The 17824-nt window shown below is 38.9% G+C and overlaps 1 protein-coding gene across 1 annotated transcript in view; it reads right to left on the bottom strand.

Moving 5' to 3' along the window:
* The window catches only part of Top2a (DNA topoisomerase II alpha), a 31234-nt gene that overhangs the window by 7459 nt on the left and 5951 nt on the right, over positions 1–17824 (bottom strand). Inside the window, 21 exon segments of the mRNA NM_001246738.1 lie at positions 834–917; positions 1037–1189; positions 1425–1516; positions 3075–3270; positions 3732–3932; positions 4056–4190; positions 4344–4575; positions 7590–7738; positions 8175–8296; positions 8396–8510; positions 9636–9728; positions 10070–10179; positions 10275–10380; positions 10515–10625; positions 10927–11052; positions 11508–11665; positions 13765–13903; positions 15520–15657; positions 15832–15933; positions 16046–16219; positions 17427–17639. Of these exon segments, the coding sequence (NP_001233667.1) occupies positions 834–917; positions 1037–1189; positions 1425–1516; positions 3075–3270; positions 3732–3932; positions 4056–4190; positions 4344–4575; positions 7590–7738; positions 8175–8296; positions 8396–8510; positions 9636–9728; positions 10070–10179; positions 10275–10380; positions 10515–10625; positions 10927–11052; positions 11508–11665; positions 13765–13903; positions 15520–15657; positions 15832–15933; positions 16046–16219; positions 17427–17639 (2949 nt within the window).

The following is a 17824-nucleotide window of genomic DNA, read 5'->3' on the forward strand; positions in this document are numbered from 1 at the left end:
CGTCACAGCAAGCACATAGAAACCACAGGACCACTATGTGGAGTCGGCTCTTTCCTCCTTACCTGAGCTCTGGGGATTGAACTCAGGTTACCAGGCTTGTACAGCAAGTGCTTCACCTGCTGAGTCACCTGCCCTCCTGTTTTTGTTTTCATGTTGTGCAGCATGGTCTCTAAGTCCCTGTGTCTGAGATGACCCTCAATTCATCTTCCATTCAAATGCTAGAATTACAGGCATGTGCACCATGCTCTGCCTAATGTGTTTTAATGTTTTTCTTTTTTGAAGTGCTAAGCAGAGAGGGCAAAAGTTTGCACCTGTATGACAAGTGCTCTACAATTATATTGTAGTACTTGCATTTTGAGTGGGTCTTAGTACATTACATATATAGTTCAGGCTGGCCTGGAACTCAGTGGGTAGCCCAGGCAGGCCTCAAATTTAGTCTGAGATTATAGGTGTACTGTCTAAGTGGCTACTTACCATATCCTGCCTTTTTATTATTTTGGGATATATTCTTTCTCCTTTTATATCTCTTCTTTTATTAAATATGAAGCTTCTTGATAAAAAGGGATGCTGTTTGAGCTGGACAGGTACTCAGTGGTTAAGAGACCTTACTGCTCTAGCCGAGGTTCAGTTCTCAGCACCCACAGTAGGTGACTCACCACTGCCTGTAACTAACTACAGGTCCAGCGGATGGGCACCTTTGGCTTTTGTGAGCACTTGCATTTACCCACACCTTCCCCAACATACAAACACACATATACATAAGAAATATACATATTTAAGAAAGGGCATGTTGCTAGTCTACTAGTATTAATATAGGCTTTATAAATACATACCTCCAGTTCTTCAATAAAAACTGCCAAATCCTCCTTCCACAAATCTGATGGACTCTTGTTCTTTAATGTGTTGAGCTCTTGTTCCTTTACCAAAAAATTGAGAGTGTAAATATGTACAAATAGTATTTTTTAAACAGAACAGCTTACTTTATTCCCCACCAAAAGGATATTAAACCGGCCATTCCAGTCTATCTACAAGTTACCTTTTCATTTCTTTGTTTGCACAGTTCATCTTTCTTTTCTTTGGTTAGATACCAAAGGGGCATATCAAGAAGGTAATTGAAAGTCGGTCCAGATTCTGCTACAGAGTCACTGTTTTCATTGTCACTTTCTTCATTTTCTTCTTCATCTGGGACCTAAAGGATGAATTAAAATACAGAATATGAAATATAAACATACATGGTCCTTGATTTTTTTTTTAACTTGTGACCTCTAGAAATGCAAGAAAACAGATTTTACATTTTTTAATTTAAAAAGTCTCCCCATTTTTATTCTATGTATATGGATGCTCTGCCTGCATGCATGTCATAGCCAATAGATAAATAGAATGAACATATTCGGAGCTTAGCAAGTGGCTAGCAAAGAAATTACCTTTTGCTGAGCTTCTTTCCAGGCTTTTACAGGATCTGAATCATATCCTCTCTGAATTAGAACTTTAATTAGCTCTTTTTTAGGTTTATTTTCTGTTGAAAAAAAAAAAAGAGAGATAAACTTTGAGCAAAATTTTCGAAAAAGGATAAGGTGTTTCTACATTACATTGAAAGATTAAACTGGAAAATTCAAGCCAGGTGGTGGTGCACACCTTTAATCTCACACTCAGGAGGCAAAGGCAAGTGGAACTATGAGTTCCAGGGCTGGCCTACATGAGTGAGTTCTAGGACAGCCAGGATTACACAGAGAAAACCTGTCTTGAAAAAACAAAACCCCAAAATAAACAAACCCACAAAACTGGAATTTCAACTGTCTATGTTTTGCCTCTATTTCTGTCCAGATCATAGACAAATTTCTGTGAACAAGGAAAACTGAATTATCAGGAGACATTTAAACCATAGGTGAGGCTGAAATCTATTAGCTCTCTCTCAAAAGAATAGAGAAGAGTCAAAGCCTCCATTTCTGAAGAGCCTGTGACTGACTCAATTATGTTTTCTGGCGTTTCTTTCAATGTTTCATTGGTCTAGGCTCTAGCAATCTGTTCAAAGCTTGATGTTCTTAATTACAGCACCACACAACATGGCCCTCTCTCAGTGTCTGCTGCAGCCAATTATGGTTTGAGGGACTGTCAAAGTCACTAGTTTCAGAGAACCACTCATTGTCACTGAACTTGATGTTTAGTCAAGGTCTTTTCTCCATGTGGCCCTGGCTGTCCTGAAACTCACTCTGTAAACCAGGCCGGCCTCAAACTCATAAGAGATCCTTCTGCCTCTGTTTCCCCAGTGCTGGGATTAAAGGTGTGTGACACCACCGTTTAGCCTATGCTTTATTTCTTTATTTTAAAGATTTACTTATTTATTATGTATATAACGTTCTGTTTTGTGTGCATGTCTGCTCACCAGAAGAGGGCACCAGATCTCATTACGGATAGTTGTGAGGCACCATGTGGTTGCTGGGAATTGAACTCAGGACCTCTGGAAGAGCAGTCAGTGCTCTTAACCTTAGAGCCATCTCTCCAGCCCCTGAGCTTCATTCTTACACCCAGCTTTAGTCAAGATTCTTTTTTTTTTCTTTTATGGACTTTCCAACAAAACAAACATCCCTAAGATTTGCCTCTTTTTCAGTCTTCTTTTAAGATCAGACTACTGTTTCTTCTTGTGATCAATTAGTTATACAAGGTCTTTTTCTCAGACAAGATCCCATGTACTCGGGGTTGGTTTAAAATCCACTACGGAGCCAACGACGGCCTTAACCCTCCTGCTTCCTGTTCCCAGTGCTGGGAACACAGATGTGTGCCACCACAGGAAGTTGATGTAGTTATTGGAGTTGGACCTAGGACCCTGTGGATGTCAGGAGGCATTTTACCACTCTAAGCTACACCCCAGCCCCACACAGGTCTTTTAGTTCTCTAGTCTCTTCCCTATCTAAACATTTAGTCTTGATTTCTTTAGATGCTCAATCTAGGGGGTAAGGCTAACACAGAGTACACAATTAGCAAGTTATAAGGCCCTGGATTTGAGCCCAAGTACTACTAAAACCCTACAAACAGCAATAAACAATCTAGGGAAAGTTAGCCCACACTTTACATACCAATGATTATTTTGCCATCTATTTTCTCTAATATAAAACGAGCTTGATTATTCAGTTTAGCAGATTCTGCACCAAGCATTCCCAGAAGCCATTCTTTTCTTAATCCATAATATTTAAGCCTAAGCTCAAAGAAGTCTTTTAGAATATCCAACACAGTGTCATATTTCTTTAAGCAACCTACATGGTCAAAAAGCACCTGGAAAAGAAAAGAAGACTCAAGCTTTGAATCAATAAATTGCATAACCTTTATAAAAATTATCAGAAATGCCCGTTAAATATCAATTATCAATTACTGAAAAAAGATTTTACATCAATGGATGTTTGCCTGCATGTTTGTATTGCAACCTGTGCTTAGAGCACTATCCCATGGAGGCCAAAAGAGGCCCTTGAATCGCTCAGAACTGAGTCACACAGTTGTGAACTGCCTGCCATGTGGGTGCTGAGAACTGAACCCAGTGCTGAGAACAAGCATTAAGTGTTCTTAACTGCTGAGACATCTCTCCAGCCTTTCCTTTTGAGACTATACAGCACAAGATAGCTTTGGAATTCATAGTGATCCTCCTGTCTCTTTCTTCAGATCACTAGGATTACTAGAGGGGACCCACATGCCAACAATATTAGTTTTTAAAGATGTATCTCTTACAAAATAAGACATACCATAGAGTTGCAAGTGAGACTAGTCTGCAGTTTGAAGACTTTGTGTAGTCCCACTCTCTCTGCCTCTGCTAATTTTTCTTCAGTCATCTTTATGACAAACTTGACAGTGGTGTCTGTGTGGTATTCCCTATAGTCTGTTATAAGAGGGGGTGTCTTCTCAGTACCATTCAACATGGGTTCTAGAACCTGTTCTTTGTAAGTCTAAAAACAAAACAAAACAAAAAAAAAACAAAGGACAGTAATCGTTTTATAAGGAGTCTCTTGAATAGTCAACAGCAACAATAACATCTTTCACTTGAAAAACCAAAAAATTAAGATATTTACCTGAGTCCACGTTCTGATGGGAAGCTCTGAGATTTCAATGGTTGTGGAATTTAGAATAGCTACTTCTCCATTAATCACATACTGATTAGAAGCCAGCTCTTCAATAGTACCTTTGAAATTTTTGTAACTTGGGAGCTAAATTAACAACAAAAGTTTTTTAAAAGTTAAATCACAAATATGTTCAAAAAACAAATCTAATATATGAAATAAATCTTGTGTTTGTACACTCTTTACTGTAGAATTTATTCAACTATGCCTGTGGTAAAGTTCCTAACCCACAACACTTACCATGGGCAGAGGCTCTTCTCCATCCAACAGTCGTCTGATATTATTTACGACTTCACGGATATCAAAGTTGGGGATTTTGCAGGACCACCCGGTACCAATTCCCTCAGCGCCATTTATCAGCACCATGGGAATAATAGGAATGTACCATTCAGGTTCAACACGCTGATTGTCATCATATAAAAACTTTAATGTGTGATCATCTTTTGGTGGAAATAACAACCGAGTCAAAGGGCTAAAGAAAGCAAAGAATATCATTTAGCAAAATGGCCTTGAAACTTCTTACATTCGGTTACCTGGGCAAGCCTGCATTCGGAGGGCTGAGGCAGAGACAGATAGGTCTATGAGCTCCAGGCCCATCAAGGAATATAGTGAGATCTTGCTCCAAATCCAAACCCAAACAAAAACCTGCCAAGCTCATGATTTAGTACAGGTAGACAGATAATGAATATGTATTCTGTAGGGCAGAATGCTAAAAAGGAAAATTAATACAGTGAATACTTTGGCACAAAGAAATGTGTGCTATAGTAACACATCTATAACCCTGGTACCTGGAGATGCAGTGAGAAGAGGATTTTGAGTTTGAGGCTTAGCTTAAATATATATTAAGACTGGTTCAAAAAACTAAACCAAATAAAAAAAAGAGTGCTGGGCTGGCTGGGCTGGGCAGATAGTTCAAGAACCTGAGTTGTTTTTTTTTTTTTTCCCGAGACAGGGTTCCTCTGTGGCTTTGGAGGCTGTCCTGGAACTAGCTCTTGTAGACCAGGCTGGCCTCGAACTCACAGAGATCTTCCTGCCTCTGCCTCCCAGTGCTGGGATTAAAGGAGTGAGCTACAACCGCCCAGCAAGACCTGAGTTTTAATCCTAGGACAACCCACATAAAAATGAGTGTAGTAGCATTCATTTATAACCCTAGTGCTGGGCAGGTGAAGACAGGACTTGCAAGCTAGCCAAGTAAGGACTTGGTCAGTGAGAGATGTTGCCTTAAAAATAAGGGGGTGGTTGGCACCCAAATTTCTCCACACATGCATATATAACACACAAAAGAATGCTAAAGTGGGTAGGGTGTTACAGAACAGCAACAGAAAGAGTGTTAAGATGTGAGGCATGAGGCAGGTGCCTGTGGAAAGCTGATATAGAGGACAGGAGTTAGCTCTGTTTTCTCTCCCCCTTTGTGTAAGTAGGTAATATGTATCTATTTAGAGCGTGTTAATATGGACACACATGGAGGTACAAGGACAACCCTGGGTATCAATCTTTGCCTGCCACCTTTTTGAGACAGGGACTCTTTTGTTGCTTGGTATTTATTGTGTATCCCAGCTTACAGGGATTCTCCTGCCTCCACTTCCATTACACCATCAGAGAACCAGGATTACAGACACACATCCGCTGCTATACACAGCTTTTTGTTTGTTTGTTTTTCAAGACAGGGTTTCCTTGTGTAGCTTTGTAGCCTGTCCTGGAACTAGCTCTTGTAGAACAGGTTGGTCTCGAACTCAGAGATTCCCCTGCCTCTGCCTCCTGAGTGCTGGGACGAAAGGCGTGCGCCACCACTGCCTGGCAGCTGTACCCAGCTTCAGATTACTCAAACTCAGGACCACATGCGTGTGTAGCAAGCATTTTACTCACTGAGCCACCTCCTAAGCCCAAGATAGTTTATCTGGAAGACTGGTGATATGAAAAAAGATCAAAAGATATAGGGAGCCCCAGGTCAGTGATCTCACAAGGTCTGGTTAGCTAAATTTACTCTGGGCAAGTAGAAGGCTCTGAACCAGTGAGTGACCTATTGTTAAAAACTAATTGGTAGGGGGCTGGAGAGATGGCTCAGAGGTTAAGAGCACTGACTGCTCTTTCTGAGGTCCTGAGTTCAATTCCCAGCAACCACATGGTGGCTCACAACCATCTGTTATAAGATCTGGTGCCCTCTTCTGGTGTGCAGATATACATGGAAGCAGAATGTTGCATACATAATAAATAAAATCTTAAAAAACAAAACAAAAAAACACTAATTGGTAGGAACTTAGGAGGCAGAGGCAAGTGGAGCTCTGTAAGTTCCAGGCTAGCCTGGCCTACAGAGTGAGTTCCAAGATAGCCAGAGCTACACAGCAGGACTTCAAAAAAAAAAAAAAATTCTTGTCTTTTGTATGTAGGTATATATGTATGTGTATGCATGCATGTAAAGGTCAGGTCAACTTCGGGTGTCATTCCTCAGGAGCCACCCACAAGTTTCTGTTTTTTGAAACAGCATCTTTCACCTAATTTGAAGCTCCATAATTGGCTAGCAATTCCCCTAGGAACCTGCCTGTCTTCACTTTTCCAGTGCCATTATATCCCCTTTTAATCAAAAATAATGTTATGTGTATAGGTGTATTATCTGCATGTATCCCAGTGCACTATGTGTGTGGGTTGGTGCCCAAGGAGGCCAGTAGAAGGCACTGACTGCATCCCTTGGAACTGGAATTACATACATTTGTGAGCCAACGTGGGTGCTACAAATTGAATGTCTTCTTGGGAGAGCAGCAAATGTTCTTAATTGCTGTGCCATCTCTCCAGCCACCCCTCCCCTCCCATAGGATTTCCCTGTGTAGCCCGGCTGTCCTGGAATTCAGAGAGCTGCCCGTCTATGTCTCCCAAGTGCTGGGATTATAGTTGTGTGCCACTACTGCCCAATTCTGATATTTTCTTAAAATTGTAAGTTCTGGGATTGAACTCAGATCTACATGTTTGTCCAGCAAGCACTTTACTGATGAAGCTAATCTCAGCCCAAGATTTGTTTTTAAAGGTGTGTATATCCTTTTTTGGGTGGGGAATGGCTCTTCTGAGATAGAGGTTCACTCTGTTAAATTAAGACAGGCAGCAAACTCATGATGCTCCTCTTTCTTTCTGAATTCAGGGACTACAGGCTTGTAGCCACATGCCCAGCTGGAGTTGATTAGGACACATAAAAGATCAAAATTTATTTGATTATTGAGAAATGAATATATGTAGCAGAGTCTCTGCTGAAGGAGCCTTTCGGTAGGCCAGTGCTTAGGGTGGGAAAGAAGACAGAACACAGAACAAAGATGGTGAAGAAAGAGAGAACCAGCATAGATGTGCAAACATTTCCAGGACAATGGCTGATAACTGCTGAGTGCTATTGCCAAGGTGAAGCTGAGGCTGGAAACCGGTATTTGTGACATTGAACGTTTAATACTTTAGTTTCAATTTGCTTCAAAACTGGCAATGTCAAGAAACTGAAAGCAAACTCACCTGAGCATAGTAAAGATGTATCGAGGACTAGCTGAATCCTTGCCACCATGCAGCCTGGTACCAAACTGACCAATGGGCTGCAAAAGGTTCAAATTATTACTACCCACAAAATTCTGAGCCAAATTGATAATGGTCATCATCAGTGACATCTGTGGAGGGAAAAGAAAAATCATTACTTTGCCCCAAAGGTGAAAATAAATGTGTGCTTGTGTGTGTTCACTATTACAACTAAGTCACACAATGATCTTGTAAATTTTGAAGTTTCTATGTTCACAGTGATATTTTCAAGACAAATAGATGGCAGAAGCGGTACCCAAACAAAAAAATGCTTCCAGGTTTCTAATACTAAATCTTACTTGAAAATCTATGACCATAACTTTACGGACAAGTTTCCTAATAGGAATGTTATATCTAGAAATAGACTATTGGTCAAAAGGGTAATCATATCTTATATTTCTGAAATATTTAACAAGCTGTTCTATACTATGAATATAACAGTTTATACTTGCACAAAATGTGTTTGGAGAATAACTTTCAATTATTTCTGCTTGAAGGCATTGTGGACGTAAAAGATTGTGGGTTTACCTCACCATGGTGATAAGAGGACATTTCTGCCACTGACCCAGCTAACTGGGCAACCTTCACTTCTCGCTTGTCATTCCGTTTGAAACAAGTAAACAAAACCTTTCTCTGACCTGGTTTCAAACCTTTAAAATGAAAGGACATCATTAGCATCTTCAGTTTAGCAATTTTGGAGCGTAAGTCACCATTTTATGATAAAAACAGACTAAAACATTTGCACTTACCATCTACCATAGATGGGATAGATCTTTCATTATCAGAATTTGAGAACAGAATAAGTTCCTTGTTTATGAAGTCATTATACGTCAGGTAAGTAGTGGTTTGTCCATACAAATAATCCTAAGGAATCAAAAACAGTATTAGATGATCTGGTTGCAAACAAAGTACTTGTCTTTTTTTTTTTTAAATTTTTTTCTATTTATACAGTGTATACAATGTTCTGCCTGCATGTATGCCTGCAGGCCGGAAGATGGCACCAGATCTCATTATAGATGATTGTGAGCCACCATGTGGTTGCTGGGAATTGAACTCAGGACCTCTGGAAGAGCACCTCTGAGCCATCTCTCCAGCCCCCCAAAGTACTGGTCTTAACAATGCTTAGTACAAAAAATAAAAACAGTTATCACTTCTCTGGTAATTTTTCAGTCCTTGAAAAAAGGATAGGAGAAGCCAGGAAGTGGTGGCACACGCCTCTAAACCCACCCAGCACTTGGGAGGCAAAGGCAGGCAGATGTCCGTAGTTCAGGCCAGCCTGGTCTATAGAGCCAGGTTCCAGGACAGGTAGGGTCATTCAGAGAAACCCCATCTTGAAAAAAACAAAATCAAAAAAAAGAAAAACAATAGGTATATTAAGCTGCTGCTTGAACAACACTGTAGTATGTACAATATTAAACTTTTTTGGGGGGTGGGGGAAGAGTAGTACTGACAATTAAACTTCAGGCTTTCTGTACACCAGGCAAACACAGGATTTCAGCTATTGCTCCAGCTCTTAAAGTGTGTGTGTGTGTGTTTGAAGACTCATTATCTAGCCCACTTGTCACTCACTTCATACTACACACAATGGCATATATTGTAGATGACTGTTTAGGGCAGCATCAGCATTGACATGTGAAAAATCCCTTGCCACATAACTTTATGACTATATTGCTGGGTGGTAGTAGTGCAAGCCTTTAATCCCACCACTAAGGAAGAGCTATGATTCCAAGGCCAGTCTGGTCTACAGAGTTCCAGGACAGTCAGGAACACATGGGAGAAACCCTGTCTCAAAACCCACCCCCTAAAAGATCATATTACTAGGTAAGAATTTTTTCAGTACCTTCATAATCTTATAAGACCACTGTTGTATACTATGGTTAGTATATCAAACTTTTTACTGAAAATATTATTTAGAAATTTAGTCTGGTAAACATCAATCCTAAAGTTAGTTAAATAGCATATTTTGTGGGTTAGACTTAAAATTCTTACCTCAGGAAGGCCAAGTAACTTCCGCTGCCGTCTATCTTCCATGAAATGAGTCAACCATTCCTTTCGATCATCGACCTGTTTCTTACTAAAGGCCTACAAATTAGAAGGTGGAAAAGATGTTACTGGTGATGACTGCTTCCAAATACCTTTTCTATACAAAGAAACATCAAGAGTCTTTGTACTTTTTTTAAAGGTTTTTAAATTTATTATGCATAATATTCTGCCTGCATGCCAGAGAGGGCACCAAATCTCATTACACATGGTTGTGAGCCATCATGTGGTTGCCGGGAATTGAACTCAGGACCTCTGAGTTGCTTACCAGAAACACTTCTTTTCAAAAACACCCTTTTATGGAAATTTAACAGCTGTAATTGACCATCTTAGTAGTGACTTTTGAAAGCAGAATGTACATGCATAGCATGAGTTAAACTCACCAGGCTGATTGCAGCATCATCTTCAGGTCCAGAGTATTTGAACTGAATACGATGTCTTTTCATATCTGCAAAATATTCTTTAGCTTCCTTTGATGTGCTGGTGCCCAAACCTATAGAAGTGAACAAAACAGGTAAGTTACACCTGATAGCATTATATATAACACATGACAAAACTGAGAATGCCTATATGCATTTTATCACAAACCTTTGTAATATTTGACTTTCCATTTTTTATGATTTGGAGTAGAACTCTTCCATTCTTCAAACTCAGGAAGACTATAGAATGCCAATTCTTGCTTGTTTTTAGACACCTACAGTAAAGAACACATCTCTATAGCTTTGAACATTGTAGGTTACCTATGTAACATTACATATCCAGAATTACAGGTACACCCAGTATTGAACATGGGCCTTAGAGTCTTTTTGTATCCCAGATTGTGTATACCTTTACAATGGGAGTAATAAATTCCTCTAGAAAACGATGACGCAGAAGAGAGGGCCAGTTGTGATGGATAAAATTGATCAGCAAGCCTTTGATATGGGAACCATCTTGATCCTATAAGTATTTGAAAAGCCAAAGCACAAAGAACTATTTAGAAATAAAATTATGACTGATTTGGCAATTTCTACAAATTAAAAGCAGCCTATTCAAAAGTAAACTAACTTATCTTGTACATGTGATTTATGTACAGATGTCAGCGTATCTGATTGGATGTTTATTAGAGATAATGAGTAAAGATCTTTTTACAGCAGGTACCTGCTTATGCAATTATAGTTCCAACTATTCAATGGGTGAAGGAAAGTGGAAAGCTAAGTCCACACATTTGATATCAGTTTAAAAACCTAAAAAATATGACCTGATCTGTCATAATCATTATCTTCCCATAACGAAGAGTTTTCAATGAATCTTCATCTTCATAGTTTTTCTTATACTGAAGACCCACAATCTTGATGATATTGTTAATTTCAGCATTTTCCATGATCTGAAACACATTGGAAAAGAACAAAGAGATATAATCACCTATGTTACTCAAGTGTTTTTGAGTCTCAGTATTTTGAATATTACTTAACACTTTGATAAATCAGGTGTGTTAACATAAAATTTCAATGTATACAAACTCCCATTTCTCATTCTCTCTGTGGGTATGTGTGTCTGTTGCTAGAGATTGAGATCAGGGCTATGTACAAGCCAAACACACTCAATTTGTTTGAATAACAGTCTAAGATTTATTTTAAGATGACTAGTGAGTGAGGGAATGGAATACAAGCATGGAGTCCTGTATTACAAACTAGATTTAGATTCCATTCCCTCCCCCACAGCACTTCTGCAGTGCTGGGGATTAAACACAGGGCCTCTGTATACCAGAAAAGTGCTACACTACTGAGTTACAGTCTACTGGTCCTAGAGTCAGATTCCAAAAATAGTATTATAGCCTACCTGTTTATGAGAAGCTTCTCGCACATTGAGTATTTTTCCTCTAAGAGGAAATACCCCATATTTATCTCTTCCAACAACACCAAGACCTGAAACTGCCAGTGTTTTGGCTGAGTCTCCCTCAGTTAGGATAAGTGTACATTCAGTGGAGTTTCGACTCCCTAAAATAAAAATATACAAATTAATTTTAGTACATTTAACTCAATCAATCTCAAATATACTTAGACATATTGTCAACAGCCTGGAACAGAGCAAAATAATCCATAACAATTTACCTTCAGAGTAAAGTGGACCCAACAGTTATATATGTGTACCACAGAGAGGGTGTTGGCGGTCTGGAACTAGAGTTATGGATAACTAGGAGCCACCAGATGGGTGCTGGAACCTGAACCTGGGTCTTCTGCAAGAGCAACAAGTGCTCTTAAATAATGAATTGAGTATCCAATGCTGCTCCCCCATACACATTTTTTTTCTTCAGTTAAGGGTCATAGTTTATTAATCCAGTAAGTAGTCTACCTTATCTATGGTTTCACTTGAAAAAAAATGATTGCTATTATTTTGAATTATGTGTCTGTAGGGGTTTATGTGTGTATGGTACAGGTACCTGCAGAAGCCAGAAGCATTAGATTGCCCTGGAGCTGGAGTTACAAGTGGTTGTGAGCCATTCAACATGAGCACTGGTAACAGTACAGGGACTTTACTGCTGAGACAACTCTCTAGGTGCCATGGTTTTACTTTCCATATTTTCAAATACCAAGTAGAAAATTCAAGCCCAATTATGACAGCTCATGTCTATAATCTCAGTACTTTCGAGAATGAGATAAGAGAATTATGAGTTCAAGACCAGCCTGGGTTATATAATCCACAATTATGTCTCCAGTCTGGGATCCACACGGTAGAAAGATAGAAACCATTTTTATAAGTCACCTTCTGACCTTCACACATATGCTGTAGTACACACACAAATTAAAATAAGTAAACAAACAATTTTCATTTAAGGTTCAAGAAATGAACAATTTATTAGTTTTGTCTGATGTTTCTAAACGTCATACAATCAATCCTACTTGTTCAAAGTGCTCATACATTATTTGTCTGTTAGTCATTTAGTAGCATTTGTCAGATCATTTGTCTTGAATTAAAATAACCATTATGTAGTAAACAAATGTAACATAATGCTTACTCACTTCTCATTATATAGCTATGGCTGGCCTAGAATACACTATATAAGCTATGCCGGGCCTTGAACACAGAGATTTGCCTGCCTGTGTAGAGATAAAAGCACAGCTGAACTTATTAATATCTTTTATGACATAACATTTCCCAGAACCGTCATTGCGTGAGTTTGATACAATAAGATATAGTTATTATAGTACATACCAGTAGCTGCTCTACCAGCTACTCTCACCGTGCTTTTATCATAGGTATATAAGTATAAAAGAAACATAGCATAATAGTGTTTGGTATTATCCATGGTTATTGGCACTCACCAAGGGTCTTGGAATCCATCCCCTGAAAACAACATCTTTTTTTGTTTGGTGGTGGTGGCATAAGCCTTAATCCCAGAACTTGGCAGAGGCAGGTGCATCTCTATGAGTTTGAGGCCAGCCTGGTCTACAGAGTGAGTTCCAGTACATCAGGGCTACACAGAGAAACCCTGTCTCAAAAAATAAAAATAAAAAATCCCCAAAATAAACAAAAATCTTTTTCTTTCTTTCTTTCTTTCTTTCTTTCTTTCTTTCTTTCTTCTTCTTCTTTTATTAAGTTTTTTTGAGACAAGTTTCATTGTGTAGCCCTGGCTATCCTAGAACTCGCCCTATAGACCAGGCTGGCCTCAAACTCACAGAGATCCTCCTGCCTCTGCCTCCCAGTGCCAGATTAAAGGCGGGCGCCACCACTGCCCGGCCACTGTATCCTTTTTAAAATCATCTCAGTACTATTTAAAATGCTCCAAATTTGAAATATCCTAAATATTCAATAAGAAACTGGTTGATTTTTGTTTGTTTGTTTTTTGTTTTTTTTCAAGACATGGTTTCTCTGTATAACAGCTTTGGCTATCCTAGAACTCACTTTGTACATCAGACTGGCCTCGAAATCACAGATATGCTTACCTTTGCCTCCCAATTACTGGGATTAAAGGCGTGGGCCACTACCACCTGGCATGAAACTGGTTCATTTTTTTAAAGAGAGCTTTTTGGCTGAACATTAAGTGTTAAGAGGAACATATCTACAGTATGCTGCTGTTATTGAAGTAAATGTGTACCTGCATCGTTGGCATCATCAAGTTTGGGGATTCCCTTGATTCTGTTATGTTTTACAGCTGAACATTTCTTGTTTAACTGGATTTGGGCCTTAAACTTCACCCAGTTTAGTATGCTTTCGACAATACCACAGCCAATTGCCTTCAAAACAGAAACATTCACATTAGAAAGATTCAATCAAATATATATATATATATATATATATATATATATTCTAATACATATATAATATATAATCAATATATATTGATTTATATATACATATATATTTATATATATAATTATACATATAATATATATATATATAATAACCCAAAAGAGCTGGGTATGGTGGCATAAATATTTGATCCTAGCACTTGGGAAGCAGAGGCAGGTGGATTTCTAGGAGTTTATGACCAGCCACACTACCTAGTGAGACTTTTATCTCAAAAGCAACCAAAAACACAATGCAAAACAAAACTCAAAAACTCCAACATTTCTAGACTGGGCTTGGTGTGTGTAACATAATAACCCCTGGATTTTCCCATGTGAGGTTTTCACCCATGAAGAAGATGGTTCCTCTGGGCTCATTTATTTAATACTTTTTATGGATGTATGCTGTGCCAGGCATTGAGCTACTTGTTGGAGATACAGTGGTTAAAGTAAGTTAGGACTAGGGAGATGGCTCAGTGCTTATAGGTGATTGATGTGTATTATCCAAGTAAATACTAGGTAGATAATGCAGCCTACTTCTAATTCCAGTCTCGGGGAAGGAGACATGGCATCTCCTGAGCAAACTGGCTAGTGAGATTAGCCATATTACCCAGCTCTAAGTTTGATTGACAGACCTTGCTTTATCCATTAAGGTGGAAGAAGGATCCAGGATGATTCCCGAGATCAACCTCAGGCTCCACATCCATACATATCCCTCACACATGTGCCTGCATAAACAAAACATGCACACCACATACACAAGAAAATAGAAAAGAAAAAGAAACTGAACAAGGCATATCTGTGCCCTCAAGTAGTTGAAGGTATAACATGTTAGATAGAAATAAGAAATTACAAGTAGGGGCTGGAGAGATGGTTCAGCAGTTAAAAGCACTGGCTGTTCTTCCTGAGGACCCAGGTTCAAATCCCAGCACTCATTGAAAGCTTTCAACAGGCAAGGGAACTTGTATTTTTTGAGTGGAAGATATTAAAGGATTTCAAGTGAAACCAGAAATGTCATTCAAGAGCACTACGGAGGGGAAGACTGGAAGCAACAGAAAGGTTAAGAACCTGTTACAAGTCTGGAGAGGAGATAATAGTGGGAGGCTAATGAATTATCTAACAGATGTTCCTTACTGATTAGAAGAGAGGAAATAAAGAGGCGGCTCCTACTTTTACTTTTTATATACTCTGTGGTTGGTTGGTGCTTTTTTAACTAAGATAGCAGTTTTGTTTGATGTAGAGTTTCTCATATTAGGACAAGTATCTATAACTAGTTTAATTTTTATGATTTTGGGACATACAGGCAAGCTGATGGTAAGATAGCACCTAGTTAAGACTGATGACCCTGTCAGATCAGGGCCAGGCATGGTGTATACTGCTTAACTCTAGCACTAGCGGGGTACAAGCAGGAGAGGCCAGCCTGGGCTACAAAGCTAGACCCTGTTGTAAAAACAAAAAAACACAGACTGAAAAGGTTTGAAGCAGGCAGTCTTTGTTTCTGCAGAACTGAGAACAATGAGAAATAAGTAAGACATTTCTATTTTCATTTCCATGTAAGCACTCACAGCTTTGATGAATTTTTCACTTAATTGACATGTTGATCCAAAGCTCTTGGCCTGTAAAGTCATGTTTTCTTTTGTCTGAGAGTCAAAGGTTGGGTTTTCAATCAAGGCATTTACAAAAATCCACATGTGATTTTTCACCTGTAATGAAAGTTGATAAAGTCACCAAAATGTCTTTATGCCCCACCCCATCTTAGTGCTAGGGACTGAGCCTAGGACTTTATTCAAGTAAAGCAAGTGTTCTACCACTAGGCCATACCGAATCCCTTTCTGTCTTTCTTGATTTTAGGAGAAGGAAGCAAACGGAATGTGTACCTGGTGGGCTTTCACTGCAACACCACCCTTGTTCTTCTTCTTCACCACATCAACAAGTTTACTCACAATCTGATCAGCTACATAATCAACATGTCTGCCACCCTAATGAAAAAACACCATTTTAAAACGCCTCAGAATTATAATAGTAACTGTAAACATAGTTTAGACAAACATTTAAATCCATTTAATATAATAAAGAACCCTCAAGAATTACCTTAGAAGTAGCAATGCTATTGACAAAGCTAATTTGTTGAAAGCCTTTTTCACTCATTGTTAAGCACACTTCCCACCTTGGGTTTACTTGTTCATGTACTACTTTCAGTGCGTTACCAGTTTCATCTAATTTATCCTTCAAATACATATCCACATAGCTGCGGAACCCTTTTACCTGTACAGGGATTAAAGAGAATAGTATTAAAATAATGGGAAATTCAAACAAAAACAGCACTGGAAAACGGAACCAATACAGACTGAGACAACTGGAGAGAGATGGTGCTGTGATTAACAGCACTCGCTGCTCTTGCTGAGGACCAGCATTCAGACCTCAGCACCCATACAGAGGCTCACAACTATCTTTAACTCCAGTTCCAAGGGATCTGATGACCTCCTCTGACCTTGGGCACTAGGCATACATAGGATGTACATACATGTGTGCAAGCAAAACATTCATACACAAATAAGTACACTTAAAGTTAGAATATGAGAATTGAAACTTTTTACTTTAAAACTTTAGCTTATGTATATGTGAGAAAGGGGCAGAATAGGGAGACAAAAATAGTGTATGGACATACTATGGTATGCATGACTTTGGTATGAAGAACTTTCAGGAGTCAGTTCCCTCATATCAATATAGGTTCTAGAGAATGGAACTCAGGTTGCCAGGCTTGCCCAGCCAACACCTTTACCTGTTGAGCCATCTTTTGAGGTTTTAAAAAACATTCAAATCAGATGAGGTGGCTCACATCTTTAACCCTAGTACTTGGGAGGCACAGGCAGCTAGACCTCCGTGAGTTCAAGGCCAGCCTAGTTACAGAGTGAGTTCCAGGATGGCCAGGGCTACACAGAGAAAACCTGTCTCAGAAAACAAAAAAATTCAAACCAGGCGTGGTGGCACATGCCTTTAAGCTTAGTACTTGGGAGGCAGAGGCAGGAACATCTCTGTTTGTACAAGGCCAGCCTGGTCTACATAGTGGAATTTTAGGCCAGCCAAGTCTATACAATGAGATCCTGTCTCAAAAACAAAAAGGTACTATGTTTAAAATGAGATGATTTTCCAGGGATGGATGGGTGTGGCAGTGGTTCCTATAATCCCAATACTTGGGAGGCAGAGGCAGGTGGATTTCTGTTAGTTCAAGGCCAACCTGGTCTACACAGAGAGTTCTGGGACAGCCAGGGTTACACAGAGAACCCAGTCTCAGAAAAAAAGAAACATTAAGTTCATTAAGTAATAAATAAAATGAGATTTAAAAAAATTGTGCTAGTCAAGTCTCTTTTATCTAAAAAGTTATAAGAAACATGTAGGCGGGAAAACAAATTGTGTACTTGACAATGATCACAAATTCCTTTGCCCCCTTATTACCCAGAAAAATACTCACTGGCAGCTTATTTCCATTAAGGAAAACTTTGACATCTTTAGTGGAACCAGCAATATCATATGCCCTTCTAACCATCAGTGCAACAATATCTTTGTCAAGGCTTTGCATCTTAAACTTTGATAAATCAGGCTGGAAGGTAATACATGTATAATCTTCTCCATTAAAGGGCTTGAGTTCCATGTCACCAGCTCTCCCCATGTTATCCATCCATGTCTATGGCAGAGAAGAACAAATAAGACAAAAAAGCCAATTCATTTTACAAACAAACTAGAAGCAAATAATATTTTAAGTGTATTAAGTTCTGGAAAATAATTTTATATGGCTTATAAATTATTAAATTTAGTCAAAACATTAATGTCATTATAAATGACTGTATTACAGTTTAAAGACATGTTACA

The sequence above is a fragment of the Cricetulus griseus genome, chromosome 7 (genome assembly GCF_003668045.3).
Source record: "Cricetulus griseus strain 17A/GY chromosome 7, alternate assembly CriGri-PICRH-1.0, whole genome shotgun sequence".
NCBI classification, from domain to species: domain Eukaryota; kingdom Metazoa; phylum Chordata; class Mammalia; order Rodentia; family Cricetidae; genus Cricetulus; species Cricetulus griseus.